At 33.0% G+C, this 15333-nt stretch overlaps 1 protein-coding gene across 2 annotated transcripts in view; it reads left to right on the forward strand.

Annotated features, from left to right (window-relative positions):
• Positions 1-15333, forward strand: part of LOC129275960 (polyamine-transporting ATPase 13A3-like) — a 38479-nt gene that overhangs the window by 4788 nt on the left and 18358 nt on the right. Inside the window, exons 3-16 of one of the 2 annotated variants that reach the window (XM_064109656.1) lie at positions 388-470; positions 4047-4290; positions 5071-5228; positions 5728-5797; positions 6236-6370; positions 7179-7245; positions 8023-8151; positions 8728-8904; positions 11368-11478; positions 12513-12559; positions 12951-13139; positions 13689-13895; positions 14645-14752; positions 15112-15265. In XM_064109656.1, coding sequence (XP_063965726.1) covers positions 388-470; positions 4047-4290; positions 5071-5228; positions 5728-5797; positions 6236-6370; positions 7179-7245; positions 8023-8151; positions 8728-8904; positions 11368-11478; positions 12513-12559; positions 12951-13139; positions 13689-13895; positions 14645-14752; positions 15112-15265 — 1879 coding nt within the window. The remainder of the gene's footprint in view (positions 1-387; positions 471-4046; positions 4291-5070; positions 5229-5727; positions 5798-6235; positions 6371-7178; positions 7246-8022; positions 8152-8727; positions 8905-11367; positions 11479-12512; positions 12560-12950; positions 13140-13688; positions 13896-14644; positions 14753-15111; positions 15266-15333) is intronic. The other variant, XM_064109657.1, reaches the window with a different exon arrangement.

Genomic DNA, 15333 nt, shown 5'->3' on the forward strand with positions numbered 1-15333 from the left:
TGATGATGATGATAATGATGATGAATATGATAATAATGAAAAAAAGTAATGATAATGAGAACCATAACAGCAATAAGGGCCATTACCACAAACAATATAAAACAAATGGTGGTGATGATACCAATGTATTATTTTGCATCTGGTATGAATTATCAGAGCTCTGTTTGATGTACAGTTAATAGCCCAATAATTATAAAACATCAACATTTGTTGCCATTCTTTTTTTATAATCTCTACTGTATTTTTTATTCATCAAATTAGTTTATTTCAGTTTTTTAAAATGTCAACAGTAAATACATATAGTATATAAATACCTTACAAGATTAATTTGATATGTAAACCTTATTTTCATCTGAATCTCTTAATTCTTCTCTTTGAATACTTTAGAATCAGTATAAGGAGGTCTGTGTCGCCGAGGTCAAATCTCGTCCACTATCAGAAGCAACTATTAACAGCTTACATATAAACAGGTTTGTTGGGCTACATACCATTTTCTTTGGGGGGGGGGGGTGGGGAGTTATTTCCATTTACACTGTATGTCAAATCAGGAATGACATGATTTGTTGTCTTTATCAGTGTTGAAAGTCTTATTTTGTTTTGTCTTTTATTTTGCTGAATTCCAGGAAATATAACAAAATGTTTGTAAAAACCATTGAAGTGTTTCAGGCATTTTTATAATAAAAATAAAAAAAAGATTGCACTGTGGATGAAGTTTTTTAACATATTACAATTATTATGATTATTATCATTAAAAGTAATAGAATTAATTAGTAAATTGCATAAAGACAAATTTTAATAACTTCAAGCTACAAATATGAGAATTTGAAGGATTTTGTAGGTTGCAATTGTTTCATGCTGAATAATGTTAGTAGAAAGGTTGCTTGTGCATGGTGAATGCTCCAATGTATTAAAGCATGGGGTTTGCCTGACATATACAGTATTTGGCAATGTAATTGTTGGTTTTGGAATCCCCTGTACATGGTAGATTTAATTTCCTTCAATGCTTATTGTGCACCTTCAGCCCCATATGCATTGTGCACCCTTTCAAAGCATCCGTATGTCACAGTTGCACACGGTTATAATCTGCCTGTTTCTGTAGTGTTCAGTTTCATATCATCATTATCATGATGTCATTTTCCCACTGAAAACAACCCAACAATGTTTATTGGGTAATGGGTGCATATGTAGTGCCGATACAATTATATTTGGTACTGTACTCTCCTACATGTACATGTATGTATGACTCAGGACTATAAAATGAATAGAATTTACAATTGCAATTTACCTGAACACAAGAAATTATCTTTTGCCTTGGACCACCTTATAAAGTGTAATGAATAAGGGCAATGTTGATTATTTTAATAATCTTTTAATTTAAGGATCTACAATACATGTATGTTCTTGCAGTTTTGTATGGAAAAAAAAATGCATTTTTGCCCACAAATGTTCTTTAAACTAAAAAAGTTGACACACTTTGCTTGATAAAAATGTGATTTTGATATTTGGATAGAAAAATATCAATTAATTTCAGATATTCAAATTGTCAGTGTTAAAATGTGATCATTTGGGAACAGGTTGATTTAAAACTCTGTAGGAATTTTGGTTCAGAAGAGTGCAAGCTTGTGGACTACAGTTACACAATGGTCAGATAATAAAGTGCAGATTTTGTCACGCGGTTATAATAATAAGGAAGTGACTGTTCCTGAAATAAGTGAAAAAATCTAGGTGTTCATAAATACAGGCGTCTGTCCAGTCGAGGGTAACCTTTTTAGGATTTCTCAAAGGCGTTTGCACTTTGCCATACTAGAAAATACATGTACAAATGTATTGTGTAATGTACAGGTATATGTCACCAGGCATAAATTTGTATGATTATGCCAAAACTTATTGAAATTTGTTGGCATCAAATTTTTTTTTGTTGATATTTGTTACATGTACATTACCTTATTTCAAAAGAACAGAATGCATTTCTAATATCAAAATTATAATCTTAGGCTTTAGAGGATTTTTATTACCCAATGCTGCGAAATTAACCAAATGGCTGCAATGCAATTAACCAGCACCTGCTGTGCAATTATGTAAATAAATTCTATGTTTGCAAACTTGTACAGGCACAGAGCATGTTTTACAGTTAAAGCTTTCATTTATATTGATCGGCATTTCAAGACGGCTGTATGACTGCATTTATGCTCATTTAAAACCACATAAAGAAAATGTTTTGTGAATCATAAATGTTTTAGAATCACTTTTAATATATTTACTTTTTGAAGCACAGTCATTATGTTTCGAAACACAGTCATTATGTTTTGAAACATTTCTGTTAGAAAATATTCTTGCTATTTCTAATGCAGATTGATGCTCAACATGTCCTTGTGAAGATAAAGGTCAACTTCACTGAATGTTTTTGGCAATGAGAGCCTGTGAATACAGTGATTAAAAACAAACTCTGTTGCCTTCAAAGTAATCTATTTGAGCCAAACTGTTTGCTCATTAAATTTGGAAAAAAAAACCCACAAAAACAAAAACACTATGAATCATGGAGGAAAGTGATTGCTTGATTAAAACAAAAACAATTCATGATGACCAACATGTCTTAAAACCTTTGAAATAACACAAAGAAGAAAATAATAGATTTTTGATGAACTTGTTCTTTAATGATAATGAAATGAGGGATGAATGGCACCTTTGAATGAAATAGGTCATGTTGTGCCTCTCTTTTTTTAATAGCATTTGATGCGTCATCACCGCTGCATAATTACAGTACACCTATCAGAACATGTTGCACTGTACATTGATACAGATACATGTAGTGTACACTGTATTCAGCAATTAAAATCATTGCAATTGGTGTCTGCTTATCAAAAATCATCCGATACTACATGTATAAATCATTTATTGTTTTTTTGCTTGTATCCCATTTCTCCCTTGTGTTTTTATCCCTGTCCTGTCTTTAAATAAATCCTTCCAAATGTGTGAAATTTCATATTCTGCCCCTTTAAAATTACCAAAATAATTCAACTATCCCTCCTTTAAAATTATTCACTTTTTGTAATTTTCTGTGCTTTATTGTACCATCTGCATCTTGCTTTTTATTGCATTTACATGTATTTGATACTCCTTTGTTTTGCTTTGATATTTTGTTGACTATACCTCATTGCTTTATTGTTTTCCTTTTCGCCCATTTCCCTCTTGCTCTCTGTGCACCCTTATTACCGGTATTCATCCCTGTCATGATTTGCCTGAAAAATCTAAAAACTTTCCTCACTTTTTGTAAAAAATACACAATTATAATCATCATTCAACTTAACATGGAATTGAATTGAAGCCTTTCCCAATCTGATATACACATGTATACATATCAAAACCACTCTTTTTGCACACTTTTGTACATGTACATATTTCTGCAATAATCTATACTGAACTTGCTAATGATCTTTCACAATCTGCAAAAACTAATCAACCAATCAAACCTCACTTCCTGTGAATTGTATCAAAATCTGGAACATGTTTGCAAATTTGTGCATATGCTATGCACACACGTGTATATATATGCATTTATAATTGACAACAATGTTATAATACACATTTGGTATGGGTACATGTATGACAACTTGAACAATACTGTTACCTCTCATAACATCTTTGTATACAAAATTGATTTTAACCTTTTCCATTTATTCATGCTTATAACCTTTTTGACATTAAAAAACAACGAAAACATTTTTTTTATAATCCTAATTCTTTGATATCATGCTTTGTGTCTGTGACACTTAACACCCAATCAATATCCTCTCTCCTTTGATATGGCCCTTCATGCTACTTGTTACCAATACATACCTGTAATATTCGGCACCATCGTACCTTTAAACCTCAATTAACACCATAACATACTAAACACCTAAAAATATTGTTTACCTTGGATATGTTCTCTCATGCTATTTACATGTATTATCTATACATAAAATATAAACATCATGCCTTTAAACCTCATTTAACACCTTGCATCTTTACACCCATCACTGCACCTTACACTACACTAACCTCAGCACCCCAACACCCATGCCCCACATGGCGCAAGAATGTGAACCAGATCCAAACCAAGTCAGCGTTTTCTATAGCACCAGCACAGAAAACCAGAAGGACACCGAAAGCTCAGACGTTGCGGTGTTAGTGGCGGGAGGAGACGGTGCCAACAACGGAACACACTCGCACCTCTGGTCGTACTCCAGTATGGATTCGGATGAAGAGATTGATGACACAAAGGCACTTATCAACATTAAGAAGAAAGAGGTATGCACAAAACACATAGGCTGTAATTCTGAACTCGGGTTTAATAAGCCATGGTCTTTTAAAGTCTCAACCGATATATGGGAAGCTAAAATGGTAAAAAAGTTGTATATTACAATGTATGCATTTAATGTTTATAGGAATCTTCTATGTTATTATAACGAATAAAAATATTGTGATTTATCATTTCAAGAGAGTTTGTAATGCTTTGAGTGTGGAATGTGACAAGAAATTGAGCATCTAGTTACATGTATCGAGATTTGCGTCACATTTGGCTTCTTGTAGTTAAACTATTCTACCATGGCTAGAGTTCAGACTACGTGTCATACAGTATTCTAACATTTGGGCATTTTAAGTAAGAAAAACAACTCACAGAGTTAGTATTATCATTTCAAAAGTAATTATGATTAAAGTATTTGAAATCCTTTCTGTTTTCTTCTTACTTTTGTTGAATATGTTAATGTATTTGATTTGACCATACACCCATATCCCTCTGCGTCTCGGAATAGTTTACTAGATAGATGGCGCATAATATGCTGTGTTTATTATTATTATTTTATTGTTCTCATAATCTCATTCCTTGGCTTAACAGTGATGCCAGCTCTCTCAATTCCATCATCTATGTAAAGGCTCCTGACCCTGTATCACATAAAACAAAGTCATATGAATGAACATGTACCTGTATATATATATATATATATTACAAAATGAAAAACATCACAAACAAACATGGCATTTTTAATGGCTCAGAAAATATCAATTATGTTTTATCATCCCTTACAGAGTGAGAACATCTTTCGATACTTTGAACATCACAAGCTGTGCTATTATTGGAACGAGTCATGTGACAGCTTTCTTAGACTGTATGCCTTAGAGGAAAATACACAGTGTGCATCCATTTACAGTTACAAGGGTTATGACAGTGACCAAAAACAGCAGAGGTAATTTTTCATTTTTTTCAATTATTTTTACTATTTATTTTAAAATTTTGCCAATTTCTTCATCTTTTCCCTATTTAATTTCCATCGTTTTCACTTTTCTTAAACCTTTCTCAAATTAGGTCCTACTTGTACATATGTATGTACGGTACTATACATGACATGTATATGGTTACTTTTTGTTGAGAATGATTGTATGAATGAGTGTATTTTATGACAATGTTTAATTACAAGTTTTTGCCTTGTACATGTGCAGAGAGATTTGATGGCCTGCACCTTAATGCGACTTCTATACAGAATTCAGTAACATAAAAAGAACTATATGTAATTTCAAATTAAAAAAAAAACAGTCATGGATGCTGATTTAAATGTTCCTTATTTACATACACATATTGGAATGAATTTTTCATTTAAAATTATGCCTCCCAAATATTGCATATCAAATTCAAAAAATATTTCTCACTTGATTTTTTTCAAATGGTTCTGTTCATCTTTTCCCTAGGCAAGATATCTATGGAAGAAACGTCATTGATGTTGAAGTCCCTTCCTATTTAAAGCTGTTTGTGAAAGAGGTATGTATTAATACAATACCAGCATTTTTAAGCATTTGAACTTCAATATGATGGAATGATATTAAAATGGATGTAATCAGAGTTATATAGATGTGTAATATGGGTACACTCTGGAAAGGGACTGAAAATATAAAAATTTATCTCACAATAGTAATGTTTTATTAATTCATGTATGAAATATAAATCACGTACTGAGTGGATAATTGGATTGGCAAATAAAATGTGAAAAAATAAAAAATTGAGTAGGCAAAAAGAGAAGGGGAACAAGAGAAATACAATGAGAAAAAATAAAATTCTAAAGATTCAGGTATGAAATCCGTTGAAGATCTTTCAAATTTTTAGCATCATTTCTGAATTCTAGAGAATCACTATGTTATTCAAATATTATTTATGCTTTGTTTATTTGCTTTTATCCCTTCTTATTTCCTTTTCTTTTAGGTATTGAATCCATTCTACATCTTCCAAATTTTCAGCATTATTTTGTGGATCATGGAGAACTATTTTGTCTACGGAGGCTGCATCCTCGTCATCATAATAATATCACTTGGTGTATCGCTGTATGAGACAAAGAGAGTAAGAACAATTGATTTAAACATTAATTCCAGTTGTGATGGTGCTCTGAAAATGAAATTTTGCAATGGGTCCTACCAAACGACAGTCAAAAGTGTTCATCTTTATTCATGAATAAAAAATAAATTGTGCTAAAGGATTCAAGCAGAAGATGAATAAATGTTGAGGAATTAAAAAATAAGCATGACATTATGTTCTGTAGACTGGTCTTGTTCTTGGTATTAACAATGCACAGGCCCAAATTTTGTTGGTTATTAAAGCCTAGATTCCATTATTCCATAGCATTTAGTTTATGAACGTTTGAACCATGTCAGAATTTAATCACTTAATAGATCTATGATGTTGTCGACCAATTAGCCATGATTTAAAGTTGGTCTCTTGAAGATATTTATCACATCATTTACATGAACTTCAGTTTTTCGTTAAGATGTGAATATGTACTCTCTGGAGGGGCATGGATAATCCTGTATGAGATTCCACAATTAAGAAGAAAAAATATGTTCATTTTATTTAGTTTCATCTATACTAAAGCCCATAGCACACTTAATGACCCATATGTGTTCTGATTTCGAAAAACAAAAAGTGTGATAGCATTTGTGTTAACTGCAATGCTTTTTGTTCATATGTGTTGTACTGTTTCCTGTAAATATAATAGACACTGAGATTTGGTAATATATAAATCAATTCAATTGATATGAACATTCTAATGTATGAAATCTTAATGATCACAGTTCGGTATATCAGCATGGAGATATCTTGAAATATTAACATATTACAATTTTTTTTTAATCCCATTTTCTAAATTCTGCAGCAATCAATCGTCTTACATGATATGGTGGCCCATGAATCTACTGTAACTGTATGCAGGAATGGAACAGGTGGGTAACCAGACATAATGAAGTTTACCTTGTGCCGGCAAATACATTTAGAAGTTAAACAGAAAGAAGACTAACCCCCCCCCCCAAAAAAAAAAAAAAAAAACCTAGACAATCAGGACTGTGGAAAATAAATGGAATGTGTTTTCCTAAAAAATATTTCCTATTTTACTGTTAACAGAAACTTTGCTTGTAATTCGTTTTTTTGGCTAAATTCATTTTATATCGATCTGTAACATACTTTACATTATTCATTAAAGAAATTCCATATATGCAATATATACATGTGTGTATATGCCAAAATATGAAATAATCAAATCAATCTTTGTGATGCCTGCCTCTCATGTTATGGAGTTTTCGCGAAAAATGTTGGGCATTCTATCAGGGTTAAATTTCATTATTTTTAGGGCAAGGCTACTTTTTAATAAAGACCATTTTATATATTAAGGGACAAATTGGGAATTTTTTAAAAGGGCAATTAACATTATCCAATGCCAGTGTGATGGGCATTAAGGCTAATCAAGAGGGCATTCAAGGCCAGCCTTAAACTTGTCATATGAATATTGAAAACACAGACAAATCACTTCAGGTAGATCCTATATATGCAAGAGATTGGATGTAGTTTAGGGAATACTAATAGTCCCTTTCATTGTTCCAGTATTTGTGGGTAATTTTTGTTATTTGAGTCGAAATGCTGTTTATACATGTACCTCCAAGTGCACAGTAGAAATATATATCAAGGGAAATAAAATATTATCATCATTAATATCTCATTGGCAGAAGAGGAGATAAATTCTGGTGATGTCGTCCCTGGTGATTTAATCTACATCCCACCACATGGGTGTATAATGAGCTGTGATGCCGCCCTTATCAGTGGAAACTGCATTGTCAATGAAAGTATGCTGACAGGTAAGATCGATAATAATCCTGTTTTATATGTATTATAATTACACATTCATGTACAGTACATATATCACTGAGGATGACAATTGTGTATTGAAATTATGTCAGTTTTGCATAAGTAGGAAATTTGTAAATGTGGCCATATGGTTTTTGCTTTGTTTTGTCATTATTCATGTCCCTTGGGCAAGAATTACTACAAGAATTATCAACAAGAATTATGAATAAGTAATGGAGCATAAGGATAGAGCTGATTCCAAGTGATGTTTTTGTATGAATAGGTGCACACTTTGGGTTGAATGTTGATGAAATTTTGAGGAAATTTGTAATAAAACAAAGCTCTGGGCTTGTTATCTTAATGCATTGCATGTTTAACTGGTGTAGCATCACATTGATCAATTTTAAGTGTAAATTAAGATATAAATGAGATTTTTTTATATTCTATTCATGAGAGAACCTTGTTGTAAATATTCAAATAAGCATGTTATAATAGCTACATAATTGATGTTTTTCAATTACAAGTAGTATAATAAGATTTTTCTTCAAAAAGGTGTTTTTTTCCTCTATTTTTTTAACGATCTTCAGGAGAAAGTGTACCAGTGACCAAAACACCCCTCCCCTGCCCTCCCCCTACCGAGGGGGAACCCCCACAGTACTATTCCCCTGAGAACCACAAGCGACACACCCTCTTCTGTGGAACAAAGGTCATCCAGACAAGGTACTATGGCTCAGAGAAGGTCAAGGCTGTTGTCATAAGAACAGGTGTGTATCTTACATCCTCATAATAATAATGATAATAATGATAACCATAGTAGTACTAGTAGAAGTAATAGAAGTAGTAGCAGTAGTAGTAGTAGTAGTAGTAGTAGTAGTAGTAGTAGTAGTAGTAGTAGCCAGTAGTAGTAGTAGTAGTAGTAGTAGTAGTAGTAGTAGTAGTAGTAGTAGTAGTAGTAGTAGTAGTAGTATTCCTAATAATGATAATGATAATGATGATGAGGTTGATGATGGTGATAATGATGGTGATGATGATGATGATGATGTTGATGATGATGATACTATTAATGATAATAATAACAGTTCTAATATGGTGCGTATCGCATTGTGATATAATGTCCCAATGTGCATCCAAAGGAATACATGTAGATATTATTACCAGGTTTTAGCCCACTACCTTTTACAGTGCACAAGCATTCACAGGAATGAGTCCTGACATGTCCCCCTTTACCTCACTTGGGTTGAGTGTAGAACAGTAAGGATCATTTTCTTGCTGAAGTATATCAAGCCATGGCTGCAATTTGAACCCATGACCCCCTGTCCAGAGACTAATTTACTGGGCCACTGTTCTCTCCAAAGTATGTTGGGATGTTTTTTTTTATAAAGTTTTTTATCTTGCACAATTTTACACATGACCGGTGACCAATTTTTGGCTGTAAATCAAATTTCAATGATTTTACTTTCCAGCAATAGTTGAAATCCAATTTTTTATAGATTGAAATTCACATAATTAACAAGCATTTGAATGAGAATTCAACAATTTTCCAAAATCAATTGAGTTAAATGAAATGCACTCCAATTATGTTAAAATGGGGGAAAATGTGGAAAAAAAGTGATCACCAGTCAGTGGCTCATTGCTTGTGTCATGTTTTCCAGTCTGTTTGTGGCCTCTTGAGATTAATATGCATGAAACTGCCTGCTTCATTTTGAACACGATGTAGACGCACATTGAAGTTGGCATATTTATTGTCTAATAACCTGTGCCATGAAAATGATGATACCAGCATAATTTTATTGCAGGTTGGGTGTTTTATGAGAGCTTTGTTTTCATAGAAACAAAAAAGACCCAGCTTGTATAAAGTGGATTATAGGGCTGGAGGGTATGTCCATGGATTGAAGTGTTTTAAGTCTGCAACAATATATTTTGCATGTATATTGGAGACAAGCAAATATGATTTGAGATTTTATTTTTCTGATATTAAACCAATAGAAAGATGATTAAAAAAGTACAAATATATGCTGTACTAGGTTTATTATTGGGGCAGACCCATAGTAAAATGGCATTATTTAAGTTACCATACTGTAGCTACAGGTGGAATTTAATGAAAGATATATTTGTTATCATTATGTGTATAAAAATAAGCTTGGAATAGAATTGTTTCAATAACCACACCAGTAGCCCGTTGCAGAAAGAGTTGCGAACAAACGCAAGTAAAAAAATCTGGCGCAACTTGATTTTCAGCCAATGTAGCACCCGTATTTGGGACTTGATGTTTTGACTTGCATTTAAAGGCAAGTCTTTCTGCAACAGGCCCCTGAAGGTTTTAATATTTGGTACTTGTGCAACAAAGTATTGTTTAAATATATTGATTTGTAATGATTATATGGGTATATATAATTTCATAATGGTAGTACACAAGATTCATATTGTGCATTTTCCATTTTAATTGGATGCCTGAGGCGATTCAGAGCAAACATAATAATAATAATAAATTGGTGCTTATATAGGGCAATAATAAAACTGCTCTATGCGCTTTACATATACAAATTAAACTCCAAAAGTTAAATACAATTACACTACAACAAAAATAAGTATGTTTTTAAATGTCTTTTATATGATTCGACAGAAGTACATGATCTAAGATGAACTGACAAACTATTCCATAATTTGGGACCACAAAAATCAAAACTTTTAAAACAACTCTAGGAATGTGTATAAATTGAAGTGTCTTTACTGGAACGAAGTCTGTAATGTGGCCGGTGTGGTGACATCAGAAAAAAAAATGTTTTAGGGTAAAAACTTGGAACAGTGAATGAACCAAAACCATTTTAAAGAATCAGTTTGAATAATAATGTAATTCAATTTAAATGTTTCTGGACAATCTTGTTGAATGCAAAATAAATGAATATGATACATTTTCAATCAAATCATTTCAAAATATGAATGGATAAACTTAAACACATTATTTTTGGGCAGTTTTTAGAATTCATAATTGCCTAAAATAATGTGAAGTAATTGAAAATCAAGGAAACATAACAATTTCTTTCTCCCTGTGATAAACATGAAGGTGTTGAAAATCCTTTAAACATTTTATGATAACTGTTTTATCTCTGTTTTTTTCGGGGTTTTCTACTATGAATAGTGACTTAGTAAGATTAATCCTAATTCCTAAACCAAGTTAAAAATTTAACAAGTTCTGAAAACTGTTTTATCTCTTTTTTTTAATTCAGGGTTTTCTACTATGAAAGGTGATTTGGTGAGATCAATCCTGTTCCCAAAACCAGTTGGATTTAAATTCTACTCAGATTCTATGAAGTTTATTGGGATTCTTGCAATATTAGGTAAGTATATTGTACGTTCATGCATGCTATCACCGCCAACTGTTCACACATTTTGTTTCCTTTGAATAATCTTCCCCTTTGACGCATGTACGTAAACACCTGCTTTTACAGGGTTCCCACAGTCATGGAAAATCCTGGAAAAATTTGTGGTCATGGAAAGTCAGGGAATTAGGAAAATTTGTGAAAAGTCATGGAAAAGTCATGTAATTGCATTTACCTCTTGGCTATGGCAGCTTTCCAGATTGTCGTGTCTGGCAACTCTCATACTCTGTGATCATTCTCTGCTATTACATTTGGTGTTCATGATTTCCATTTTTCCCAGTTGTTTGACATCCCAAATTCTACATAACTCCCGGGACATCACGGGAAGTCATGAAAAGCAGCAATTTAGTCATTGAAAATTCATGGAAAAGTCATGGAATTCTGTTTTCAAATTTCTGTGGCAACCCTGTTTTACGACCACGTGTACAGAAAAACAATCTGTCCATAGAGACCACCTGCTCATAAAGGCCATATATTTTGTCTCCCTTACGTTGTCTTTATAGACAGGTTTCGCTATACATATACGTATTGTATTTGACTGTCCGCCATGTGCATGACAATGGTTGAATGAAAATCTACTGTGGGAAAGTTGGAAAGCATAATTATGAGCTTTCAAATTAGTTTCATGCCATTATTAAGGGAGAATATCTCAGTCCCATGTATTTATATTTATGCATAGTAGATGGGAATTTTTAGCAGAACTGTGCCAAGTAATTTGCAATGTACAGCTAATGCCACTTGTAGATGCATTATAAGTAACTTTTCTGATCATCTTGAGGCAGTTTATCCATAATTGTTTCCCATAAATAACGCTGAACTTGAAATCTTGAATCATTCAATCATTAAAATTTGAAGAAAAAATGAAGTAGTTGAGTTTGCTACAATTAATCTGTATATTATTAGCACACACAGTATGTTATATATTTCAAGAGCTATGAATTATTTTGAGCTCTTTAATGAAAGCTTTTTCTTACCTTTGTGTTTCTCTTTAGCTTCCATTGGAATTATATATTCTGTGGTTATCTTAGCACTCAAAGGTGTAAGTATATATTCATTTATTTATTATTCTGTTATACACGTTATAAAGCTTCATTAATGATCTTGAATATCTTAATTACTGGAAGGTTATTTTTTATTGTAAAGAATGAATATGATATTTTTGTGTGTCTGTTGATCTATCATGTGGTATAATATGATGTAGCGTGTGACCTTTGGTTTTGATCTGACTAGTGTGATGATTTGTCGCATACCTCATGCATATAATAATAAAGAGAAGATTTAAATTCAAGATTTTTTTGTGAAAAGATACCCCTATTTTCCTACACTATTTCTGCCTTTTCTAGTATCCCTGGGGAATACTGGTTTATATGCTCTTATTTTTCAAAATTTCTCAATGTGTAAGAATGCTACTTTTGCTCCATCACTAATAGGCCAAGGCATCAGACATTGTTTACAAAGCTCTAGACATCATCACCGTGGCTGTGCCACCATCCCTGCCAGCGGCCATGACAGTGGGGACGGTCTACGCCCAACAGAGGCTGAAGAAAGGGAAGGTTTTCTGCATCAGCCCTCAGAGAATCAACATCTGTGGGAAACTCAAGCTTGTCTGTTTTGATAAGGTAAGGCTAAAAGTTTTGATTGATCTACAGAAAATGGCCAGAATCCAATAAATGTGTTTAAGTCACTAGTACTCTGTGATTCGTAACATATAGAAACCTGGAGTAATGTGGAATTAGAAAACACATTTTTTCAGGCTGAAAAATTAGATTTCAGTGGAACATCTTAGAAAAAACCAGCCTGCAGCGTTTAGCGTATATGTTTGCCAAGATTTATTTAAATACTTCAGTGTATGTGTGTATCTTGCAAACTTAACGTTTAGTAAATAGAACTGCAGTTTTATGATGTAATTTTGTGATTTGAATAATTCTGGTCACTTATCCCATATTAGCTCATTAAATTATTTTAACTTTGTAATGTCTTGTTTATTAGAGGTGTATAATTGAACATACATGGAAGTAATCTTCATTTTGATGATGATAATAATGCATCTTACTTGTATCTCATATTGAAAAAATATAGAAAATATGCCTGGTACATAGAGGTGATTATAAAGAATGAAATGAACCATTAAAAAGATTGAATATTTACTTTAATGAATTTCATTTCAGACTGGTACTCTGACAGAAGATTCTCTTGATCTCTGGGGCGTGGTACCCCTCCTGGACCGGACCTTCCAACCAGTAGTCCAGGCTGCCAGCACCCTTCCTAGAGGTCCATTCCTAGCCGCAATGGCCACCTGTCATTCACTGACCAGGATTGATGGAGAGCTTGTGGGAGATCCCCTGGATCTGAAGATGTTTGAAGCTACAGATTGGGTAAGATGATGGGTGTTGAAGGTGAGGTGTTGATAACTGGTGTTGGTGTTTTTGGCAATTCTCAACACCAGCCACAAGATTTATTTTGTATTTTCATCTAATTTCAAGTAAATTCATTCCCAATCTACTGGTTTGGTAAGATATCACGCAATTTTAAGTTGGGTGTTGAAAACTGTTGTTAGTGTTTTGGGTAACTCTAATGCAGGTAAAAGAAGATTCTACGTGTTTTCACCTAGCATCGAAGAATGAGTGAATTTATTTCCATTTTACTGATTCTGGTGCTGGTGTTATGGGAAGCCAGAAAGATATTAGTTTATTTCATATTTGGTGTTGAAGTGTGGTGTAGGTGATAGGCGAAGCCAGAAAGATATTAGTTTATTTCATGTTCAGTGCTGAAATGAGCTGGCGTTAGTATTTTGGGCAATTCTAATAACAAGCCACGATATGATATGGGGTGATTTCAAGTTTGACATTAAAGGTTGAGCGTTGAGTTTTTAGTGAAGTGATCAATATTTTTTTTTCTTTCTTACCATAGAGTTTGGTGCTGGAGCTCTTTCAGTAGTCTCATTAATGATCTCAGCACCAACACCAACAAAATTTTGCTCTTGTGATGTGAATGGAGCCAGTGTATTGTATAATAGTTACATCAGATAGAAGAATATATGACCTTCCCATAGTTCACAAGTTTTTGTGTGTGAAAATTTAGCAAATGGTGATGTTAGTTTTGTTCTTAATTTATACAATTGTAGGAATTGGAAGAACCCGGACCAGACACCAGCCGTTTCGACACACTAATACCAACTGTTGTGAAACCCAAAACCAATGATACCTTGTATGCAGCTAGTACAGAAGGAGAGGTGAGATAATCACTTGATTAATTACTAAACTGTTTTATTGATTATGTAATTATTAATTGATTGGTTGATTTGATTGATTGATTGATTCATTCATTCATCCATTCATACAAACAAATATATCATTCATTCATTCATTCCAGCTGTGTCTATTAATGCCTATCTGAAATGACATTCATTCATTCAATAATTTAATTACATACATCTAGTATCTTTATTTATTCATTCCTTCATTTATTGTTACTCTTCTTTATCCTTCTATTCTTCCATCATTAATGTATTACATAACACTACATTTTGTGAGAAATGATTCTGTGTTTCACAAGAATTCATGAGTTATTCTTATATGCCTACTTTCCCAGGAGGTGTTTGAGATTGGGGTAGTACGTCAGTTTCCGTTCACATCCAGCCTGCAGAGAATGTGTGTAATTACCAGGACGATGGGAGCCAAGTATATGGATATATATGTGAAAGGAGCCCCTGAAATGATTGCATCATTATCAGACCCAAGAACTGGTATGCTTTCCCATATTACCCTCTATTTCTTCTTTCATTCTCCAGTCATTTTATGTAAATTGTTTCTG

The sequence above is a fragment of the Lytechinus pictus genome, chromosome 14, assembly GCF_037042905.1.
Source record: "Lytechinus pictus isolate F3 Inbred chromosome 14, Lp3.0, whole genome shotgun sequence".
NCBI classification, from domain to species: Eukaryota; Metazoa; Echinodermata; class Echinoidea; order Temnopleuroida; family Toxopneustidae; genus Lytechinus; species Lytechinus pictus.